Raw genomic sequence first — 25204 nt, 5'->3', positions numbered from 1 at the left:
TAAGATAGGGAAATAATAATAGCTTATAATTTATCAAGGGGTCACAAGGGTTGGGGGGCGAAGATGAGCTAATACCAAGGGCTCAAATAGAAAGTAAATGAAGATGGCAACATATTTATAAATATGCTTGATACAATTGACATATGGAATGTTATAAGAGCTGTAAGAGCCCCCAATAAAATTATTCTTAAAATAATAATAAAAAACAGGTATCATCTATTATTTTAAACAGCATGTAACTAAAAGAATAACTTCCAAATACCATTACCCTTTCTTTCTCTTTGCTTGTATATATTTAAAGTGTTGATTTCTAATTAACTTGATAAATAAGAGCAAAATCGCCTTTCAAAAAAGAGTTATAGTTTTGGAAACTTACAAGGGCGGTTCTAACCGGTCCTATAGGGTCACTATGAGTCAACTTCAACTCGACGGCAGGGAGTTTTTGGTTTGGTAATGCCATGGGAAGTCTAGTGGCATAGTGGGTTATGGATTGGACTCTACCAGTCACTCCTGAAGACAAAGAGGCTTTCTGCCCCTGTAAATTTTAAAGCCTTAGAAACCCTATATGGGGTCACTATGAATCCGAATCTTACAGAATAAGGGAATACTGCATGGTTCAAAAATCAGAAAAGAAAAAAAAATCAGAAAAGGTGTGCATCAAGTTTGTATCTTTTCACCATAAGTATTCAATCTGTATGCTGAGCAAATACCAGGTTTTGAGAAAGACTTATTAATGCAAATGACAACCCTGCTTGATGAAAAGTGTGGAAGACAGAAACAGAAGAACTAGGAGGCAAAGGACATTTATAGAGGTCTAAATGCAGGCATGCACATATGTAAATATTTTTATATATAATGATAGGGAACTAGAGCTATGTATATATATGTTAAGTATTAAAGTAGCAGATGGACATTGGGCCTCTACTCAAGTACTCCCTCAATTTAAGAAAATTTTGTTCTAATAACTGACATTCCGTGATGCTCACCTTCCCTGACACAATTGCTGAAGACAAAATGGGTGCAGAAGGAAATGTAGTAAAGAAAGCTGATGGTGCCCGGCTATCAAAAAGATATAGCGTCTAGGGTCTTAAAGACTTGAAGTTGAACAAGCACATGAAAAGTCCACATGGAAGAAGCACACCAGCCTGTGTGATTGTGTGTGTAGAAAGAAAATATTTTGAAAATGATGATGGCAAAATATGTACAAACGTGCTTGATACAATTGATTGTTGTAAGAGTCCCCAATAAAACAATGTATTTTTAAAAAAAGAGAAGAAAGACTTGCTGGTGAAGCACTTGCTGGCGAAGGTCAAGAATTAAAACCTTCACTATTGATTTCAACTCAATGTAAAACATCTGTTCTGATAAACATCAGATAAACCAAGAAAAGACTGAAGTTGTCAAAGATTTTGTCTTGCTTCGATCTGCAATCAATGTTCATGAAAACAGCAATCAGGAGATCAATTGACATACTGGGTAAATCTATTGCACAAGGCCTCTTTAGAGTATTGAAAGCAGGGAGTTTACTCTGAGGACTAAGGTATACCTGAACCAGGGCATGGTATTTTCAATTGTCTTGTATGAATGTGAAAGTTGGACATTGAATAAAGAATACTGAAGAACAGTTGATACATTTGAATTATGGTGCTGGTGAAGAATACTGAAAGTACCATGGACTGCCAAAAGAATTAAAAATTGGTCTTGATCTTTTAGTAGTAATAATAATAATAAAGTCTTGAAAGGAGTACAACCAGAATGCTCCTTAGAGGCAAGAATGGAGATACGTTATCTCCTATACTTTGGACACGTTATCAGGAAAGATCAGTCCCTGGAGAAGGACATCATGCTTGGTAAAGTAGATAGTAGTGGGGGTGGGGGGACCCTCAAAGAGATGATTGACACAGTGGCTGCAACAATGTACTCAAACCTAATAACAATCTGAGGATAGGACAAGACCAGGTAGTATTTTATTCTGTTATACATAGGGTCACCTTATCAGAACCACTTGCAGGCCCCCAACAACAATTGAAAGCCTCAGAAACTTTAGGGAGTTCTACTCTGGCTGATAGTGTTGCCCTGAGTCAAACCTGACTCAAAGGTAATTGGTTTGGTTTTGGTTTTGCTTTGACCGTGCTGTAGGTGAGGCTTTGAATTACTCAAATGCACCACCCACCCCACAGGAGAAAGATGAGACTATTTTTGCTCCTGAAAATGTGGTCTTAGAAATCTTATGTAAGGTTGTTCTTAGTAGGAATTAACTCAATAGCAGTGGGTTTGATATTTTTAGTTGCCTTAAAATAAGCCGGAGATGGAAAGAGGAACCTCTTGACCACTTAGAAAGGAGTGTGCATCCTTTGAACTCACAAAGGCCTGTACTAGGTATCTCCCAGACTAGACCTAGGAGACAGGACAGCTGAAACGCCAGAAACATCAAAATGAGAGAAGCAACAGCAGAGAAACAGCTGTAGCAGAGGCAGCCAGTACCAAGAAACCAACAGGAGATGGTGTGGCGGACGTCTTAGTACACCGAGAATGGAGAAGGCTCATTAAGGAAGTGGACTGCCTTTGAACACTTCATATTCCTGAACCACAGCTTGAGATTGCTGAGCAAAGTTAGACAAAGCTTACTGGGAGAGTGGGGTGCCTCTAGGCACTTAGAAACCACAAACCAACCAAACAACCACAAAAACCCCACAAGTGTAGAACTAAAGTTTCATAAATTTGTCTGAGCAGGGTAGAGGCTGGAGGCCCCAAAGAGGTGTGCCTCTATGGGATGGCTGAGAAGCTATCTTTACGGAAGAACTATACCCTGAGTTATTTTTTTTATCTGGAATTAGAATCTGTTACTTCCCTAATAAGGAGTCCAGGCGGCATTGTAGGTTAAATGTTAGACTTTTATTAAACACAAGGTCAGTGGTTTAAACCCACCAGCTGCTCCAAAGGAGAAAAGTGAGGCTAACAGCTCTTGAAAAGATTTATAGCCTCAGAAACTCTACATAAGGCCGCTATGAATTGGATTCATCTTAATGGCAGTTGGTTGGAACTTCCCTAATAAACCCTATGATCATTAGGATTGTCTCAGTTCTATGTGGCATTGCAATGAATAATCAAAACCAGAAGGGAAGAAGACACTGCTCTAGGAAGGATAGCTGGTTTCAGACCAAGTAAAAAAGATGGTGAGGGAAGGTGAGTTATGCCTTGGGCAGTTGACACTGATAATGATTTTCTTTATAAAGTTAAGGGTGGTCACATACCTCGCCAGGAGGTCCTGCCATTTTTTCAGTAGGTGTAAAGTCCTTAGAGCAACAGTTCCCCACCTGTGGGCCGTGACCTGGTTAGGGGTCGAATGACCCTTTCAAAAGGGGTAGCCAATTCCTAACAGTAGCAAAATGACAGTGATGAAGTAGCAACGAGAATTATTTTATGGTTGGGGTCACCACAGCATGAGGAACTGAATTAAAGGGTCGCGGCATTAGGAAGGTTGAGAACTACTGCATTAGCGGATACTTTCTAATAGGCTCAAGATTTGCACTTTGTTTTAACTCCAATGTCTACTTTTCAATTAAAATGTTTATTTGAAATAAAGAGCAAATCATCTTAAACTGATTCTTTGTTTGAATCACTATCTCCGATATGGGGTGATAAAAGAATAAGAATTGTATACAAATAATTTTGCAGAGAAGCTGAATAAAATCAAATACTTTTTTATAGACAAAATTCACATACAAAACAAATCCAAAAGACGATTCAAAATATATAATCTACAGGTTGTGATGAAGAGGCAATTGGGGAAGACAGCTTGCTCCCCAAGATCTCCAGTGGGAAGACAATGGGGAAGGGGAAGAAGCCCACACACCTGTCAATTGTCACGCTTGTGTGTTGTAATACTGGAAGCTATGACACTGGTATTTCAAATACCAGCAGGGTCACCCAAGGTCAACAGGTTTTAGCTGCTTGCAAACAACAGATGAGGAAGAAAGAATAGAGAGTCCACTTCAAAGCTACTGGACAACCTTAATAAAACCTTATGAACAGGAACAGAACGTTGTCTGATATAGCACTAGAAGATGAGCCCCTCTCTGGAAGGCACTCAAACACAACTGGGGAGGAGCTGCCTCCTCGGAGTAGTTGTTTTTGTTAGGTGCAGTCACACTGGTCCCAACTGGGACCCAACATACAACAGAATGAGCCACCACCCAGTCCTGAGCCATCAGCCACTGGGTCAATCCATCTTGCTGAGTCTTCTTTTTTGCTGCCTCTCCGTTCTACCAAGCATGACATCTAAAAAATATTATTTTATAAAATGAAAATGATAGTAAACATATCATCTCAAAACTCATAAGGTCTGAATGAGGCAATAAACATACAACAGAAGAGTACTTTCAAGAACAAGATTATTCATAAAAATTAGAGATAAAGGTAAACTATAACAGTTACCCTTGACTCTAGGGGTACTATCAAGGAGTTTAATTTTTTTTTAATAAATCATTTTATTAGGGGCTCTTACAGCTCATAACAATCCATACATCCATTGTGTCAAGGTTATTTGTACATGTTGCCATTATCCATTTCAAAACATTTTCTTTCTACTTGAGCCCTTGGTATCAGCTCCTCATTTTTTCCTCCCTCCCCCACCCTCATGAATCCTTGATAAAATATAAATTATTATTTTCATGTCTTATATCGTCCACTGTCTCCCTTCACCCATATTTTTGTTGTTTGTCACTCTGGGGGAGAGGAGGTTATACGTCAATCACTGCAATCGGTTCTCTTTCTCCCCCCACCTTACTACTACCCTCATGGTATCGCTACTCCCATAATTGTTCCTGAGGGTTTTATCTGTCCTGGCTTCTGTGGATCGAGAGCTCTTATCTGTACCACTGTACATGTTCTGGTCTAGCAGGATTTGAAAGTAGAACTAGGGTCGTGATGTTGGGGGTTGCAGGGACGCATTAAAGAACTAAAGGAATGTTGTATGTTTCTCTGGTGCAAAAGTCTACTCTGGCTGGCTCTTTCCTTCCCTGTGACCCTTCTGGGAGGGCATGTCCAATTGTTTACAGATGGCTTTGGGTTTCCATTCTACCCTGCCCCTCGTTTGCATCGATATGATTGTTTGTCAATGAGTTAAACAAAAACTTATTAAGAATCTAATACATCGTAATACAGTACTCAAGTATTAAGGTAACAAACAAACTTAAAAGACACAATTACTTCCCTTTAAAATATATCAGTTCTATCAGGGACAATAAAATTCTCAAATAATCGTAGTTCAATGCCAACTTAACAAGTATCATAAGATTTATAAAGCCTAGCATATGAGAAGAATAATAGTTTGGACTAATGATAGATTTCTTAAGAAGGCATTTAAGGTAACATTAAAAAATAGAAGAAACCAACAAACGTCGATGATGTTTGGGAGAGATTGGAGCACTTCTACACCGCTGACGTGATGGTAAAGTGGTGCAACCATGATGGAAAGTGGTGTGGTGGTTATTCAGATTGCATGGAATACTATATAACCTAGCAATCCCACTCCTAGATCTTTATTTTAAGAGAGCAGTGATAGTTAGGTTTTGTGCCAACTTGGCTCCTGTAGGAACATGTAGGCAGAGTTTAGCATGTCAATCAGGTCACAGCTTGATTAGAGGGCGACTAAGATAAATGGCTCTCCAAGGCTGGCTTCCTCCTCTTTCTCCCTGGTGATTTAACCAGGGCACTGCTGGCTGCATTAGCTTCTCTGCGCTACCGGTGGGCTGAGCCAGTCTGTGGATTGTGTTGATGTGCTGTGCATCACGAGTCTTCTCGACCTGCTACACTATGCTGCTGCACTCCTGGCCTCTGCTACACCTCAACAGCTCCTCTATCAGCTGTTGCAGCCCAATTTGCGGGCTGACTCAGTACCTCCTACCAGCCACAAAGCTGTCTGCTTTCCAGTGGCCAGCATGAGTTGGAAAGACCTTCAGTATATTAACTGTTACATGGAAGTGAGTTGAACTGAGCCCTCTGTACTGCTGTGTGGGCTAATTAACTGTTATATCCCTTTTTGCTATATAAACCTATCCTTTCATATATATATATATATATATATATATATATATATATATATATGCTATTGTTTCTCTAGAGAAGCCTGCCTAGCACAAGAGCCATGTCCATGTTCATCTCAGCATTATTTACAATAGTGAAAAGATGGAAACAAACAGTATCCATCGATGGATAAATGCATAAGCAAAATATGGTAAATACATAGAACAGAATACTGAGCAAACATAAAGAATAATTTTTATCTTATAGATAAATCTGGACGACATTTTGCTGAATGCAATGTCCAATTATGAAAGGACAAATATTGCATGGTCCCACTTTTATAAAATTCAAGAATCAGTTTACACACAGAAAGCAACAATCTTTTGATAGTTACCGGGGGCAAGAAGTTGAGGGAGAATCACTAGATAGGGTTCTGGAGAGAATGGGAGAAAAATGTGGAACAAAGCTCAAAATAATAAAAGACCAGGTTTACTGGGTTCTACCAGTCTCCCTCAGATCCCCTGGGACTATGGCCCTTGGTCAGTCTTCAGGACTGAAACTGAACGCACCTCCTCAGCTTAACTTGCAGCTACACAGATAGACATAGAACTACACAGACAATAATGGAAGGGTGATCATACTCCTGAGAATAGTCAACCATTGGAAATGAGAAGGGAATCATTTGCCCTGTGATAAACTTCAGAAGGCAAGGATGGACAGGAAAGAAAGATGCATACCAGCAGTAAACACGGAAAGGTGGAAGAATGCTGTGGGCACTACAATGTCATGAAACTACGTGTGTATGAACTGTTGAATGCAAACCCACATTGCTCTGTAACCCTAACTCAAAAGATAATAAAAATTAAATAAGTAAGTGGATAAGGATAATTATGGGAAATGCTATAACATGTAATTCTACAACAATAGTAATAGCAACCAAAACACTGTGAATGATTCTATAGGTAGATATGTGTTACACAGCAATGGGTGGACATATATATTTGCATGTGATACATAGATATATAATAGAATACATAGGGCACTGCAATGCAGTGAAGTACTTAATCTGGCCTATTTAGTCACAGCTTTGTAACTTCAACACAATGACTAATTTGTGTGGGATGCAAATATTGTGTATGGAAACTGTGGTTAAAATTATGTGTAAACTTGATTTTCAATGGTTCGGCAGTTATGTAATCATGTAATTTGGTGGTTGTATAATAATGTAGTTATCCTTCATTGTGTAATGTGCTTCTATGCCTGTGACTATCATCTCATTTGGGAGTGAACTCTGTTATGTTAATGAGGCAGGATTAAAGTGAGGTATGTCCAAGTCATCTCCCAAGTCCAGCGCCTTTACCCAATACTATCGTTGATGGCCTTGCACCACCTTGTTCAACTATGGCCTGCTTCTTTGAGGCAATGGTCTATAGCCAATACATATATAAATGTTCTCTCTCTTGCTCTAGATCCTGCATCTGGCTGATCATCAACATCTGACCCTGGTTCTTGAAATGTAAGCCAGAATCCTACTGTCTGATCTGATTCAACAGCTTCCACAACTTGGTGAGCTGTCATTTGACATGATAATTTGGATTTGTTAGCTCCTGCAACATGAGTTAGTCCCAGCCTCCACGACTACGTGAACCACGGCCTTGAGGACTCCTGAGTTCTGCAAGGCACTGCAGCAAATTACAGAACACCAAAAAGGAGGGTGAGTACCGAGGGATAGTAGGGTAGTGGATGTCAGAGGAGACACAGTGGAACAGTGGTTTGAAAAAGCTGGATTTGGGGGACACCCTTAATCTCCACCTCAAAGGAACAAGCTCTGTGCTGATTCTAAACAACATCAACCAACCAACCAGCTCGTGCCACTCAGTTGATGCTGAGTCACAGAGACCACAGAGAACTGCCCTGTAAGTTTCTGAGACTGTAACTCTTTACAGGCGTAGAAAGCCCCATCTTTCCCCCAAGAGCAGGTGGTGGTTTTGAACTGCTAACCATGTAGTTAGCAGTTCAACACATAACCATACCAACACCAGGGTTCCTCATCGAGGAGCACAGTTATGGGAAATTCCTAGGCTTTACCCAAACATCTCATGGGACAAACTTACTGGACTTGAAAGCTGAGGACCACAATTTCAGGGGACAGAAAGGTCAATTAGCATAGTTTACAAAGATAAAATTGTACATGCTACTTTGAAGAGTAGCACCTGGGGCCTTAAAGCTTACAAGTGGCCCCCTACGATACAAGTGTTGGTCTCTTCCCATATGAAGCAAAGGAGAATGAAAAAAAACAAAGATTCAAGGAAGCAATCAGTCCATAAAACAAATGGCCCACACAATCTACAATCTCCTCTACCCTAAGACCAGAAGAACAGTTGGGTTCAGATAGAAAGGCAGGTGGCAGGGATGAGCCATGGAGAACAAAGCTCAGGTTCATGAGAAAGACTATACTTACTGAACTGATAGAGACTAGAGGAATCAAGACATCCTTTTAGCCTGGAAATGAAAGCATTCAAGGTCATCTTTCTGTCATGTAATAGGCCTATAAAATAAAACTACAAAGAATATGCTCCTAAAAACAATCAAACTACACAATACCAAAAGGACAGCATATACCCAAAAACATAGACGAGAAGGGTGGGTAAGAGGGAAAGCAAGGTGGGAATGGAGAGAATGCTGACACGTTACAGGAACAGCAACTAATGTCACAGAGGAAGGAGTGTATAAATGATTGAATGGAGAACAAATTTGCCGTGCAAACATTCACCTAACCCAATGAACTGTTTACACAAAGGGAGAATTTCTACAAAGACAATAAAGAAAGCCTTCTTTGGAGAAAGAATGGATGGCAGAGACCATGAGATCTAGGCATAGGGCATGTTCAAAAATTACAATTCAAAGGAGCTGCTCCAGTTTGAATACAGCAAAAGATGTGTGAGGTAAATACAAACAAAACAAGAATAAAGAAAGAAGAACTGGAGGGATTTGAATGCCATCCCCAATACATTTGGATTTATTCTGGAGCCTATAATCAATGAGCATTTCCGAAGTAAGAAAGACCAAAGAGTGCTGTTGACTGTTCTGCCTTTCAGTAACTGTGTGGAAGGCAGAGACGGGGAGGCAGGCAGGCAAGTCTGGAAGAGGGTGGCAAGTCCAGTTTGGAAGATATTGCTATGGTGCAAATGAGACGAGGGGACAAGTGTCAGATTAGGGAGGAACGATGAAAAAGGTAAGAACTAAGTTTGTGATGACAAAGAAGTAGAGCCAATCAATTTGGACCAGGAAGGAAACTTAAAGGTTACCTCTATAAAAGAAACAACTTGCGTTTACCAGTGAGGGCAAGAGTGCCTAGAAACTGTTCCAAATTTAATCTATAACTGCCAGAGCTGCTCTGATTCCATTTTCAAATACTGCATTTAACTACAAAGAAAAAACAAACACCCAAACTCACTGTCATTAAGCTGATTCCAACTCATATCAAAGCTAAAGGATTGTGTACGACTCCCTCTGTGGGTTTCAGAGATTTGAACTCTTTACTGAGGCAGAAAGCCTCACCCTTTCTCCCAGGGAGCTGTTTGGTGGTTCCCAACTGCTGATCTTGCCGTTCACGGTCCGACACATAGCCACCTCACCACCAGAGCACCTCACTGCGTTTTAACAGGCAATGATAAAAAGTTCAATCTGTCCCTATGAAGTAGTAAATGTAAATGGTTTACTATGCAAGCCCCATTACTATATCTACCAACTCAAAAAACCAACCAACAAAGAACTCACTGCCACTGAGTCCACACTGACTCACAGTGACCCTAGAGGGAAGGGAGAACTGTCCCTGTGGGTTTATGAGACTGAAACTCTTTATGGGAGCAGAAAGCCCGGTCTTTCTCCCACAGTGCAGCCGGTGGCTTTTAAGTGCCAACTGTTTAGCAGTTCAACACATAGCCATTACACCACCAGGCGCCCACTACATTTATTCAAAGCATGAAACACATCTCAGTATAGGCACCTGGGTGCAAACGAATTAAATTCAGAATATTAATATTAATATTAAATATAGTTTAATATTCTCAATTTAATTCGTTTGCACCCAGGTACCTATACTGAGATGTTTCATGGTTTAAATGTTATTCAAATTTTCCTTTCCTCAGGAAAACTTAAAAAACAAACAAGCAAAACCAACAACCACCACAAAACCTCACTGCCACAGAGACGATCATGACTCAATGTGACCCTACAAGACAAAGTAGACTGCCTTGTGGGTTTCCGAGACTGGAAATATTTTTCAGCTTCATCTTTCTTCTAGGGATAGGCTACAGGGTTCAAGTCCAAATTACTGACCCTGCAGCTGGCAGTCCAAGGGGTAACTCAGTATGCCACCAGGGCTCCTTATGAAAGAGGTAGGAAATTATATAGAAGAACAGTCAAATGATGAAAAGCCAGGTAACTGCAACAAACAGGCAAAGCTCAAATGCCCGTAAAGGTCATAGGTACTACAATAATATCTATTACAAAATAGAAAAAGAAATGGCTTAAGTTAGGACAGCAGGCATATCCACGAGGATAAAACTGGAGACTTACTTGAGGTCTACTTCTTCCATATCAAGTGTTTAAACTTTGGGGAAGGCCACAGAACCTTTGGGAATGTGGTGAACGCCACAGAAATACAGAGGTTCCCAAACTTTTGCGTATCATTTCAGAATAATCACAGGCTGCTAAAGCCAATTTAAAGACGCTTGATGCGTGACCCTCAGGTTAAAAGCCCTTAGTATAAAACAATAACCAAGTATTTTTAGCATAGGTTGTTGTTCTCTACTGTCGGGTCAATTATGACTCAGAACATCCCTATTGGGCTTTCCGAGACTGCAATCTTTACAGATTGTCCAACAGAGAATTATTTCTAATGATTTCCTAGCCCTAAATCATTGTGCCACCAGGGCTCAATTTTTTAAAGATAATCTAACCCACAGCAAAAGTTTTTTCAGTGCGGAGCCCTGATATGCAAATTTACCTAGATGTAATATATAGCTTAAGTTATATTGCACATCAAACAAAATGTGTACCTTGCGAAGGCGCACACAGAAACAGAACATAAGCGAACCTTTAAAGAATGCAATAAAAGAATGGAATTTTAAAATTCTTGTTTTACTTATTGAAGAGAGAAAAGCTGTGTGCATTCCTAATACTGTTCCTACAAAAAGAACCAACACACACACACACACACTGCGACACTGATCGTTACCAAGGGTAGTCGGTCCAACTCTCGCAATCCCAGCAGGCGCTCCTCGAGCGCGGGGTCCTCCGCGTCTCGCGGATCCATGCCCACCGCACCCCGGGGCCTCCACGCCAGGAGGCGGGCCGCCGGGCTGCCACCCGGCTCCCGGGAACACAGGCGTTTTCATTCGCGCGACACACCCCTTCCCCTCCGCCCGGCGCAGACCGCACGTGGTCCCCGGAACGACAAGGGGGCCCTTCACCCGCCGCCGGCCCGACTCGCCGGCTCGGTCAGCTGCCCCGCCCGCGCGCCTCGCCCAGCCGTGCACCCGCGCCCGGCCTCCCTCCGCCCCCGGGGCTGCCGGGCTTCCCGCCGCCGCCAGCCGGGCCCCCGCCGCGCCGCTCACCTGGAGCTCCGCGGCCTCCGCCCGCGCTGCCGGCCGTGCCGCGCGCGGGGGCCACGGCGCAGCCCTGCCCCGCGCCCCGCGCCCGCCGCCCCGCCGCGCCGCGCCGCCGCCGGCACCCACCGCCTGCGCCGCCGCTCCACCGGGGCGGGCCGCGCGCTTCCGGGTTCCCGCGGTCCCGCCCGCCAAATGCTCCGGCTGCCGCCGCGGCCCGGGCGCCCGCCGTTCCCGGCCCCCGCCTGCAGACGCCAGCCTGGCTCTCGGCCGCGCCGCGGGCGCCGGGGACCTCGCCCGGCCGCACCCGCACCCGCACCCGCACCCGCACCCGCACCCGCTCCGCGGAGGCGCCGCGCCCCTCGAGGAGGGCTCCGAGCGGCCGAGCAGGACGCCGGGCGCGAGCCCCGCGAGGCGGCGAGGTGGCCGAGGGTGCCGGGCTGACGCGGGCCGGCTAGGGGCTAAAGTCCTTTGGGGCAAAGGACCCTGACGGCGTGGGGAGGCGGGCCGGGAAGCAGAGCAGCCGCGCCTGAGCACGCGTGTCGCCGTCACTGCGAAGGACGCGCGGACTCCGGCTCGGCCGCCCCGCCGACGGGAGGCTGCCAGGCCTGCTCAGCGGTCAGGGCCACCTCTCCCCCGCGGACAGGCCGGGGCTGGGCACTGCCTGGACCAGCAGAGAGGGGGAAGAAAGCGCAGACCAGAGAGAGCTCAGGGTCATCAGGAACGCGCCTCTCCACGCTGCAGGAATCCCCTCCACGATGCCTTTCAAAGACTCTCCAAGATTTTTGTTGGTAGCTCTCCAACCACTGCAGTTTATTCAGGGATGGACAGACAGAAATTAATATTCTAGGTCCGGCTTTTCTCAAAGAGGAGCGCAGGATTGCCCTCCTTCATAATACAATGAAGCTATTGAGCCTCTGTGCGTTGATGGCAGTGAGTTTGGTTTGGTTTAGGTCTGTTAATATGGAAAATAACTATATCCAAGAGACAGGCGCCGGACAGAGAAGAGAGACAAGGGTGTTACAGTAAACTCTTCCCAGCTCCCCGCCCCCACCAAAAAAACAACACAAACCCTCACTGTCATTGAGCCAATTCGGGCTCATAATGACCCTGTAGGGCAGAATAAAACAGTTCTTTGGGGTTCTGAGGTGTTGCTGATGGATTTGGATGCCTGGCCTCAGGGTTAGCAGCCTAATGCTTAATCCACTACACAACTAGGCCTCCCTCATTCTAGGATACTCAACAGACACTGCCATCAAGTAGATTCCAACTCATAGTGACCCTAGAAGACAGGGTAAAGCTGCTCTTGAGAGTTTCTGAGACTCAACTCTAGAGGAAGGCCTCGTCTTTCTCTCATTCTAGGTTAATATTTTAATATTTATCCAACATTTAAATCCGAATGTGGCGAGTACTTAATAGCTAGGCACTATTCTGAGAGACATGTATTAACTCATTCAAAGCATAGTAGATGCTCATTGTGTGTGGTTGTAAGAAACAAAGATATTAAAAGAAAATATACCATATGGCATAATTTCATTTTTCAGAGAAAAGACACGTTTCTGTTTGTTCAGAAAACTTTAAAATTGGGTTAAAAAAGAAAACTTTAAAATGCTAGAGCTGTGGAGGCATTTATAATTATGAAACATTAGCACATTAGTACCTTAGGTAGACATAAAATAAAACAACTAAAAAGCTATACAAACTGAGCAACAATAAAAACAGAGGAACAAATATATGAAACACACAACTGATGAGACGCAACATCTGAGACCCCCAAACCAATAACCAATTATACTCTGATAATATTGAACTGGTTGGAGTTTCCCTGTACACACTATACAATTGTAGGCTCCCACTCTTTCCATCCACTAAATCTAGAACACCTTCCCAGCGCCCCCTCACCTGTTTTATATTTGCCCCTTTGTTGTGCTTAACTGTCTTCAAGTCAGTTCATTTGATTCATAGTACTCCCATGTGTTACAGTGAAGCAAATAAAAACACCCAAAACCAAACCCTCTGTCATCAATTCGGACTCACAGTGACTCTCCAGGACAGGTAAGAACTGCCTTATGACTTTCCAAGACTGTAACTCTTTACAGGAGTAGAAAGCCCCATCTTTCTCATACGGTGCAGCTGGTGTCTGAGAACTGCCGACCTTGCAGTTAGCAGCCCAACATATAACCACTAGGGTTCCTACTCAACTTTAATTCCCTGCTCAGGTGTCACATCAAACTTGAAGGATTTTCTCACCTCTCTTTGCTGAGGAACCTGAGTCTTTTCTCTGTGATCCATAATATCTTTTTATAATTTTCGGTCCCATGGGATCTTGAGACAAAATATGTATGAGTTTAACTCTATAGTTTTACTTCATTGTATTATGTAACTTTTAGGTATCCTTTCTGTCCAACACTTTCCTTGAGAACATAAATGTCTCATTTGTCTTTGGGTCGCCAGCATCTACAAGATGCTGAGCATACTGTAGGAACTTGATACCTAGTTCCTGCTCTTAAATGAATTTGTTCATAATGATGTCAAAGCCAAGAAGACAAAATTTGCATTCAGCAGATCACAAGAACAACTTAGGTCAGACAAAACTTGAACTGCAAGTTTGGGCACACAACACACCCAAAGTCAAGTCAGTGCTTGATATCTGAGGCCCTTTTAATAACAACAATAGTAATGTTCTTGAGTACTTTGCTTGTACAATCTCATTTCTCCCAGAAGGCCTATGCAGTAAGCATTACCCACTGCTGATGTGTAGCAACCCTACAGGACAGAAGAGAACTCCTCCGTAGGGTTTCTGAGGCTGTTCATCTTTACAGGTGCAGACCGCCTCAGCTTTCTCCCTTGGAGTGGCTCGTTCGAGGTTAGTATGGGTTGGAACTGCAGACCGTTCAGTTAGGGTCCCATTGCTTAAATCACTGCATGACCATGGCTCCCTATTCCAACTCTCATTGCTGGTACTTTTTCTATATAGTGTGTGCCTTGGTCTTCGGCCCGATCTTTTTCTTCCTATTGTAGCTCACTGCAAGTTTGACAAACCCGGACTTTAAAGGTACACATACCTGGATTTGAATCATAACTTACTTTTCAGTAGTTATGGGACCTTCAGTATATTACTTAATGTCTCTAAGCTTCTGTTTCTCCTGAAAAATGCAGAAAGTAGGCATTAGTATTGTACGTATCTTTATTTAAATTCCATGCTTTTGAAGCTGCAATGGGAAGAAACAAAAATGGGACACAGACAAAGGAGCAAAACGTATAGAAAAGGTGTCATACAATAAACGTAGGCATGAAGATAAAAAGCATCCTAAAAACAAATGGCCATGCATGGAGAGAGAAGCAGCAATCTGGGACACTAGGACAGAGACCAGCTTTGTTCTCTTAGGGATAACAGATCTTAAGAGCAAAATCTGGCAGATAAGAACAGCATGTCAGAAGCACCAAAGCCCACATGGAAGAACACATCAGCCTGTGTGATCACGTGGTTCCGAAGGGATTGTTATCAGGTATCAAAGAACAAACAAAATCATATCATTGAGTGCACACCTCCGTGATATGATCGCTGAGGACAAACGGGTGCATAAGCAAATGTGGCAAAGCTGATAGTGCCTGGGTATCAGAAGAGATAGTGTCTGGGGTCTTAAAGGCTTGAAGGTGAACAAGCAGCCATCTAGCTCAGAAGCAACAAAGCCCACATGGAAGAAGCACACCAGCCTGTGCGATCACGAGGTGTCAAAGGGATCAGGTATAAGGCATCATCAGAAAAAAAAAAATCTTACCCTAGTGAATGAAGGTGAAAGTGCAGAGTGGAGACCCAAAGCCCATTTGTTGGCCACTGGAAATCCCCTGGCAGAGGGGTCTAGGGGAGGAGATGAGTCAGTCAGGGTGCGATGTAGCACTAATGAATACAGCTTTCCTCCAGTTCCTAAATGCTTCCTTCCCCACCCCCAACCCCAACTACCATGATCCGAATTCTACCTTGCAAGTCTGGATAGAGCAGAGGTTGTACACTGGTGCATATAGGAGCTGGATGCACAGGGAATCCAGGGCGGATGATAACTTCAGGACCAGGGGTGTGAGGGACGATACTGGGAGGGTAGAGGGTGAGGGGGTTGGAAAGAGGGAACCGATTACAAGGAACTACATGTGACCTCCTCCCTGGAGGACGGACAACAGAAAAGGGGGTGAAGGGAGACATCGAACAGGTCAAGATATGACAAAATAATAATTTATAAATTATCAAGGGCTCATGAGGGAGGGGGAGCGGGTAGGGAGGGGGACACAAAAGAGAACCTGATGCAAAGGGCTGAAGTGGAGAGCAAATACATTGAAATTGATGAGGGCAAAGAATGTACAGATGAGCTTTACACAATTGATATATGTACGGATTGTGATAAGAGTTTTATGAGTCCCTAATAAAATGTTTTTTTTTTTAAAGAACAACATGTCAGTCTGATCAGGTGCCTCAATTCAGTTCTGAGTCACAGGGCCTCCATGTACCACAGAGGGAAATATGGGCCAGTCCTGCACCACCCGGCGATCTTTGTTTGTTAGAGCCCCTTGTTCCAACCACTGAGTCAATCCATCTAACTAAGGGTCTTCTTTTTCTTTTTTTAACAATCATTTTATTGGGGACGCATACAACTCATCACAATCCATCCATCCATTGTGTCAAGCACATTTGTACATTTGTTGCCGTCATCATTCTTAAAACATTTGCTTTCTACTTGAGCCCTTGGTCTCAGCTCCTCATTTTCCCCTCCCTCCCTGCTCCCCCCTCCTTCATGAACCCTTGATAATTTATAAATTATTATTTTGCCAGATCGTACACTGTCCGATGTCTCCCTTCATCTACTTTTCTGTTGCCCATCCCCCAGGGAGGAGGTTATATGTAGATCCTTATCCTTGTAATTGGCTCCCCCTTTCCACCCCACCCTCCCGGCATCGCCACCCTCACCCCTGGTCCTGAAGGGATCATCCACCCAGGATTCCCTGTGTTTCCAGTTCCTATCCATACCATTTTACATCCTCTGGTATAGCCATATAGCCAGATTTGTAAGGCAGAATTGGGATCATGATAGTAGGGAGCGGGGGGAGGAAGCATTTAGGAACTAGAGGAAAGTTGTATGTTTCATCGTTGCTACACTGACTGGCTTGTCTCCTCCCTGTGATCCTTCTGTAAGGGGGTGTCCAGTTGTCTACAGATGGGTTTTGGGCCCTCAATCTGCACTACTCCTCATTCACAATGATTTGATCTTCTTCTTCCATGTGGATTTTATTGCTTCTGAGCTAGATGGCCGCTTGTTCATCTTCAAGTCTTTAAGACCCCAGATGCTATATATTTTGATAGTGGGGCATCATCAGCTTTCTTCACCACATTTGCCCATGCACCCATTTGTCTTCAGCAATTGTATTGGGAAGGTGAGCACACAATGATAAGATTTTTTGTTCACCTTCAAGCCTTTAAGACCCCAGACACTATCTCTTTTGATAGCCGGACACCATCAGCTTTCTTCGCCACATTTGATTATGCACCCACTTTGTCTTCAGCGATTGTGGGAAGGTGAGCATCATGGAATGTCAGTTGAACAGAACAAAGCACTCCTGTATTGAGGGAGTACTTGAGTGGAGTCCCAATGTCCATCTGCTACCCCAATAGCAAACCTACAAATATATACACATAGATCCATTTCCCCATCCTCATATCTAAATATATTTACATATGTACATGTCTTTATTTAGACCTCTACAAATGCCCAATTGCCTTCTAGTTCTTTCCTCTATTTCCTTTCGCCTTCCTCTTGTCCCACTATCATGTTCAGCCTTCATTTGGGTTTCAGTAATTCCTCTCGGTTACATTACCCTTAATCAAGCCCTGCAGGCCTTTTATACTCTCCTCGCCACCAATTTGGATCACTTGTTTTTCCCTTGTCCCTGGGTTTGTTAACACTACTTACTTACCCCAACTCCCTCTCTCCCATGTGAAGGTCTTCTTTTTCCATGAACTTTTACTTTACTAAGCATGCCATCTTTCTCTAGGGAATAAACTGGAACCACTGCCATGGAGTCAATTTTGTCTCTTAGGGACTCTACAGGACAGAGTAGAACTCCCCCTCTGTGTTTCTGAGGTTGTCTTTCGAGTAGCAGAAACCACATCTTTTTTCCTGGGAGCAGCTAGTGTGTTCAAACAGCTGGCCTTACAATTAGCCGCCCAACTTGTAACCCACTAACTATTGTCACCAGGGCTCCTTTATCTAGGGAATAGTCCCTTCTATTAATATGTCCAAAGTATTTGAGCTGACGTCTCACCATTCTCACTTCTAAGGAACATTCTGCCTGTGCTTCTTCCCAGACAAATGTCTTTAGTCTTCTGGCAGTCTTTGGTTTATTCAACATTCTTCACCAACACTATAATTCAAAGATACTAATTCCTTTCGGTCTTGTCTATTGATTGCCCAACTTTCACTTGCACATGAGGAAATTCCAAACACTATGGCTTGAGCCAGCTCAACTGAATCCTCAAAGTAATATGTTTGCAGCAGATTTTCTCAATGCAAGAAATGCAACATCTTTGGATTTCTTGACTACTGCTTCTGGGGGCAATGGTTGCTTATCCAAGTAAAATGAAGTCCTAAAGAATGCTGATCTTTTCTCTGTCTCTTATGAGGTTGTTTATTTGTCTGGTTTTGAATTTTTGTTTGCTTAATTCCGAGGTATAATCCATACTGAAGACTGTAGTAATTAAGTTCTTCAAGTTCCTTGTGGCTTTAGCAAGCAAGGTTACATTTGCATATTATAAATTGTTAATGAGCTTCCTTTTAATGCTGATACCACTTGTTCACATAATCCAGCTTTTTGAATTATTTGCTCTGTATAGATAGAATAAGTATTGTGAAAGGATACAACACTGACACACGGCTTTCCTGATTTCAAAGCTAGAGCTGCTGTAACGACCGCCTCTTGAGCTATAAAAGGTTCCCATGAGCACAAAGTAAGGCTTCTGGATTCCCTTTTGCAATGTCGTCCATAGTTTGTTATTATACACACAGACAACTTATTTTGTTTAATCAATAAAACAGAGGCAAACATCCTTTTGGTATTGTCTGCTTTTGGCAAAGATGCAGCTATCTGTTGTTACTAATAATGACATCCTTATTCCATGTGTTCCTCTTACTCAGGCTGGAGTTTCTGGCAATCCCTGTTGACATTCCCTTTTTCAATCAGCTTCACCCAAGTTTTCCGTGCATGTGATAAGAGCGATGGTATTCAATGACATTCTGTGGGATTACCTTCCTTTAGAATAGATACAGATAGAGATCGCGTCCAGTTGGTTGATCTTGCAAATTTCTTGGCACAGGTGAATGAGTACCTCTAGCTTGGCATGAGTTTGTTGAAACATGTCCATGGGTATTCTGTCAGCTCCTGAAGCCTTATTTTATGACAGTTCCTTTAGGACAGCTTAGACTTCTTCCTTCAGTGTCATCGGTCCACGAGCATATGCGGACCAGAAATCGTTGATCATTGACTAATCTCTACCTACTCCTTCCATCTTCTTTTGATACTTCCTGCATAGCTCAAAATTTTGCCCATAGGATCCTGCAATACTGTACGTTGGGCTTGATATTTTTCCCCAGTCTTTCAGCTTGAGAAATGCTGAATATATTTTAACTTTTTTATTTTTGAAATCCAGGATCTTGCACATATCATTATAATACTATATTTGTAATATTCAACTGTCCTTTGAAATTTTTTGTTCAGTTCCGTTACCTCACCATTTCTTTCCCTTTACCATCTGTATGTTCTAGAGCAAGTTCAGAGTGTCTTCTGATGTCCATTTTGGTCCGGTCTTTCCTGTTTCGTTTTTTTTTTCTTAAACATTTTATTAGGGGCTCATACAACTCTTATCACAATCCATACATATACATACATCAATTGTATAAAGCACATCTGTACATTCTTTGCCCTAATCATTTTCAAAGCATTTGCTCTCCACTTAAGCCCTTTGCATCAGGTCCTCTTTTTTTTCCCCCTCCCTCCCGGCTCCCTCCTCCCTCATGAGCCCTTGATCATTTTAGATTATTATTTTGTCATATCTTGCCCTATCCGGTGCCTCCCTTCACCCCCTTTTCTGTTGTCCATCCCCCAGGGAGGAGGTCACATGTAGATCCTTGTAATCAGTTCCCCCTTTCCAACCCACTCACCCTCTACCTTCCCAGTATCGCCCCTCACACCCCTGGTCCTGAAGGTATCATCCACCCTGGATTCCCTGTGCCTCCAGCTCCCATATGCACCAGTGTACAACCTCTGCTCTATCCAGACTTGCAAGGTAGAATTCGGATCATGGTAGTTGGGGGGAGGAAGCATCCAGGATCTGGGGGAAAGCTGTATTTTCATCGGTGCTACATCGCATCCTGACTGACTCATCTCCTCCCCTAGACCCCTCTGTGAGGGGATCTCCAGTGGCCGACAAATGGGCTTTGGGTCTCCAAGTCTTTCCTGTTTTTTAAACGACCTTTAGGTTTCTTCATGTTAGAATCTGTGAAAAAGTTGTCTTCTTTCTATTATTTATTTATTTTTAAATAAATCTTTTATTGGGGGCTCTTACAATGCAATATATATATTTTTGTTTTCTTGACCCTATAGTTGGATGTGTAATCCAATTTGTAAATCATATGTTAAGTAAATTTCAATCATTGACTTAATATGAGTTTTGTTTTAGCTGTTGTTATGGATTGAATTATGTCTGCCAAAAATATGTGTTGTAAATACTCACACCTGTCCCTATGGTTATAAGCTCATGGATTTTGTTTTTTATGTTAGAAAACATTCATGTAGGGTGTATCTTAACTCAATCCCTTTTGAGATATAAAAGATCAAATAAGCCAAGATGATGGGATATAGTCAACATGTTTCATGAAAATTACTGAGGAGTCAGGGAAAAGACTCAGAAAAGAAGCAAAAATCTCCCTCCAGAGCTGACAGAGTGCTGGCCCCCTGGATTTGGACTTCCAACCTCCTGGACAGTGAGAAAATGCAATTATATTTGTTAAAACAACCCGACTGGGGTATCAATGTTATAGCAACACTAGACACTAGACAACTAAGATGACGATACTGACACACACAAAAATTATTTGGTGTTCATCTGAAACTCAGAGTTAACCAGCTGCCTGTGTTTTCATTGGACAACCCTGTTGAAGACATGAGTGCATTATGAAATTGCCCAACAAATGATGTCAGAATGGTGCCACGGAGAAGTTGTGGCTAGATTAAATTACATTTGGTGCCTTTGGGCAAGCACAGTGGTTTCCTCCAGCTCAATATTTTAAGAAGAGCCAAGACTGGTAGTTTGGGAGTTTGAAAGGCTTGAGGTTAGGGGTTTGTAGAAGACCTCACAGAAAAATGAGAAAGGCCAGAAACAGCATAGGAAAGTCTGTGAAAAATATTTTGAAAGGGATTCTGTTCAAAACAATAAAATAAAAAAATTAAGTGCTTTGAAATTGAAATCTCAGGTTTCCAGGTCCCATTTAACCAAATATGTTCCCCCTGTATGATTACAATTCTTAATACCATTAAATTGAAAGTACAGTTCATGAACCAGAAAAACCAGTTTGTTCTTTCAAGCTGCTGATTTAGTTGGATCTGGCAGGTTTTGTTAGTTCTTCAGGAGAGTGTTTTATATATGAACAAAGCTGAAAGAAATTGCCCTTCCTGTAAGAGGACTTTAGTAGGTCATTTCCTTATCAATAGGTCAGCTCATGTGATCTTTAGCTTCTTAAAGATGGATCTATAGTGTTTAACACTCTGGAATATGTTGGAAGTAAAACATCTATTTTTATCATTTTTTTATTGTTTTTCAAGGGTAGTCAAAAAGTCCCCATTTTCCTGAGCAACCTGTAATATGATAAGACGCTTAAATGCAATCCAAATAACTGAGAATACCCAAAGCCTTTGTTTTATTTTTGTTGTTGTTGTATTAGAGCTTGACATCTGCGCTCTTGATTTGCAGAAGCCTAAGGATTGCAGTGGGAACGCTTACTTCATTTTCAGTGTTGACAAAAATTTAGCCTCTACAGAAGTCTTTTTGACCATTAATCGCCCCCATTAAAAGCTTTGTCCCCAGGAAAATTGATTGCTTTGACTCTCTTAGTCAGCCCAGGAAGGAGCCCTATTGGCATAGTGAGCTACTCTTTGGGTTGCTAACCACAAAATCAGCAGTTCAAACCCACTAGCTGCTCCTCTGAGGGCTTCCTGCTTGGGTAAAGATTTACATCCTTGGGATACCAAACAGGCAGCTCTGCTATGGGGTCATTTTGAGTTGGGATTGATTCTACAGTACTGAGTTTGAGCCAGCCCAGGGAGGAGCCAACTTGCCTTTGGGGACTTGTTCTTCATGAAAAATAAGATATTAGGTGTCTATTCCAGTAAGGACAAAACGCTGTCCCCTCCATGATGGAAGTGGTCCTATGTAATCAACCTGCCACCAAGTTGCTGGTTGATCTCCCCAAGGAATGGTCCCATATCTTGGACTATATGTTGGTTTTTGTTGCTGGCAAATGGGACACTCAGCAGTGGCAGTGGACCAGTCAGCCTTGGTGAGTGAAAGTCCATGTTGCTGTGCCCATGCATAACCTCCATCCCTGCCGCCATGTCCACTTTCTTTATGTGCCCTTTGGGTGAAAACAGGAGTGGCAGAGGAAAGAGGAGGACCAGTCTCCACAGCGCGTGTCATCTTATCCACTTGATTATTAAAGTCCTCCTCTTCAGAGGTAATCCTTTGGTGAGCGTTCATGTGAGATACAATTAACTTTACTTTCTTGGCTCATTCAGAGAGGTCTATCCACATACCTCTTCCCCACACCTCCTTGTCACCAATTTTCCAATCATGTTCCTTCTAATTCCCTGACCATCCAGCCAAGCCATTAGCCACAGCCCATGAATCGGTATACAGTCTCACACCTAGCCATTTTTCCCAATAGGCAAACTGTACAGCCAGGTGCACTGCCCATTGGGAGGATTTGCCTTCACCACTGTCCTTTAGGGAGATCCTAGAAAGGGGCTGTAGTGCTGCTGCTGTCCACTTACGAGTGGCACCTGCATATTGCACAGAGCCATCCGTAAACCAAGCATGACTTTTTTGGTCTTCACTTAAAGAATGGTAAGGAACTCCCAAGGAGGCCATAGGTGCAGACGGGGAGAAAGGAGGCAATGTGACAGGAGTGGAGACTGTGGTATTTGGGCCACTTCTTCATGCAGCTTACTTGTTCCTTCAGGTCCTGCTTTGGCCCGATCTCGTATATACCACTTCCATTTAACAATGGAGTGTTGCTGCGCACGTCCAACTTTATGATTACGTGGGTCAGACAATACCCAGTTCATGATAGGTAGTTCAGGCCTCGTGGTGACTTGGTGGCCCATGATGAGGCATTTAGTCTCCACCAAGGTCCAGTAGCAGGCCAACAGCTATTTTTCAAAGGGGAGTAGTTGTCTGCAGAGGATGACAGGACTTTACTCCAAAATCCCAATGGTCTACGCTGTGATTCAGCAATAGGGGTCTGCCAAAGACTCCACACTGCATCTTTATCTACAACTGACACCTCTAGCACCATTGGGTCAGCTGAATCATATGGTCCCAGTGGCAAAGCAGCTTGCACGGCAGCCTGAACCTGTTGAAGAGCCTTTTCTTGTTCTAGGCCCCACTCACAATTGAGGCTTTTATTGTCGCTTGATAAATATGTCAAAGTAGAACACCCAAGTGAGGAATATGTTGCCTCCAAAATCTGAAGAGGCCCACTAGGCATTGTGCCTCTATTTTAGACATTGGGGTGGGGTGGGCAAATGCAATAGCTTATTCTTCACTTTAGTGGGAATATCTTGACATGCCCTACACCTCTGGACCCCTAGAAATTTTACTGAGGTGGAGGGTGCCTGAATCTTCATAGGGTTAATTTCCCAACCTCTTGTAGGCAGATATTTTACCAATGAATCTACAGTCTTTGATACATCCTCCTTAGTGGGTCCCATCAACATAATGTCATCAATATAATGGACCAGTGTGACGTTTTGTGGAATAGACAGGCGATCAAGACCCCTTCGGACTAAATTATGGCACAGGGCAGAAGAGCTGAGTACCCCTGAGAGTTGTGAAAGTACATTGTTGCCCCTGCCAGGCGAAGGCAAACTGCTTCTGGTGGTCCGTTGAGACTGGTATGGAGAAGAAGGCATTAGCCAGATCAATAGCTGCATACCATGTACCAGGAGAAGTATTAATTTGCTCAAGCAATGAAATCACATCTGGAATGGCAGCTGCAATTGGAGTCACCACCTGGTTAAGTTAACGATAATCCATTGTCATTCTCCAGGATCCATCTGTCTTCCTTACAAGCCAAATAAGTGAGTTAAATGGGGATGTGGTAGGAATCACCACCCCTGCATCTTTCAAGTCTTTGATGGTGGCACTGATCTCTGCAATCCCTCCAGGAATACGGTACTGCTTTTGGTTTACTATTTTCCTAGGCAATGGCAGTTCTAATGGTGTCCACTTGGTCTTTCCTACCATGATAGCCCTTATTCCACATTTCAGGGATCCAATACGGGGGTTTTTCCAGTTACTAAGTATGTCTATTCCAATGATGCATTCTGGACCCACAGTGAGGTGTACCTGAGCTAAAACTCCATTGATAACTTGACCTCCATAAGTCCCAACTCTGACTCGTGGGCCCTCGAAACACTTTGAGTCTCCTGCAATTAGTGTCAGTTCTGAGCCAGTGTCCAATAATCCCCCCAAAGTTTGATTATTTCCTTTCCCCCAATGAACAGTCATTCTTGTGAAAGGCCGCAGATCCCTGTGAGAAAGGCTAGAAGAAAGACTAACAGTATAGACCTTCGGTGATGTAGCAGGGTCCTCCTTCAAAGGGACCCAGCCTCCCCCTCATTCAAGGGGTTGTGGGTCTGTAAACTGGCTCAGGTCTGGGAAATGATTGAGCGATCGTGACTGTATATTTGGCTGTTCACCTGATCTACCATTCTTTCACCTGTATAGATCACGTTAATATTTAGTAGGTTTCTCATTTATTTCATTCCTCGTGACACTGCGGCTAAGTAGGCAATGCCATAATTCCACACGAGACAGGTTGCTTTGATTACTATGGAAACCTTGTTGTGTATTATAACCACACCCACCCTGTCTCTGTTGATTCAGTGCTGACACCTGCCCTCTACCATCACGGGGACCAATCAGCCCCATTGTGGGCAAACGTCGGAGTTTGCTTAGGGCAGTGCCCACTGTTAATCCTGGTGCACATAATATAGCAATCACAGGAGCCTTAAGAGATGCTGGGACCCACTTCACAAACTTGTTCCTTATGCTTGTGATAAAGCACATGTCCTGAGGACACCCCCTTTTTGGCTCTATGGGAATATCCTGATAGATCCATTCCAACATACCAATTTCCCTAAGCTTTTGGATGCCTTCCTCTACAGTGTACCAAGGTAGGTCAGGTACTTCAAGTTGGTCTAATTTAGGCCATCTGGCAGTCCATGCTTCAGTGAACCAAACAAAT

At 43.2% G+C, this 25204-nt stretch overlaps 1 protein-coding gene across 3 annotated transcripts in view; it reads right to left on the bottom strand.

Moving 5' to 3' along the window:
• The window catches only part of SLC35A3 (solute carrier family 35 member A3), a 68128-nt gene extending 56208 nt beyond the window's left edge, over positions 1-11920 (bottom strand). Inside the window, exon 1 of one of the 3 annotated variants that reach the window (XM_075558815.1) lies at positions 11769-11920. Coding sequence is in view for 1 of the 3 variants with exons in the window: in XM_075558812.1 (XP_075414927.1) it covers positions 11270-11347 (78 nt within the window). In the remaining 2 variants the exon portion in view is untranslated. Of the gene's footprint in view, positions 1-11269; positions 11463-11648; positions 11736-11768 lie in introns of those variants that run through there. The other 2 variants (XM_075558814.1, XM_075558812.1) reach the window with 2 other exon arrangements.
• Between the last annotated feature and the right edge of the window lie 13284 nt (positions 11921-25204).

This window comes from Tenrec ecaudatus, chromosome 1 (genome assembly GCF_050624435.1).
Source record: "Tenrec ecaudatus isolate mTenEca1 chromosome 1, mTenEca1.hap1, whole genome shotgun sequence".
Classification (NCBI taxonomy): Eukaryota; Metazoa; Chordata; class Mammalia; order Afrosoricida; family Tenrecidae; genus Tenrec; species Tenrec ecaudatus.
This window is presented reverse-complemented; position numbering and strand designations above follow the sequence as displayed.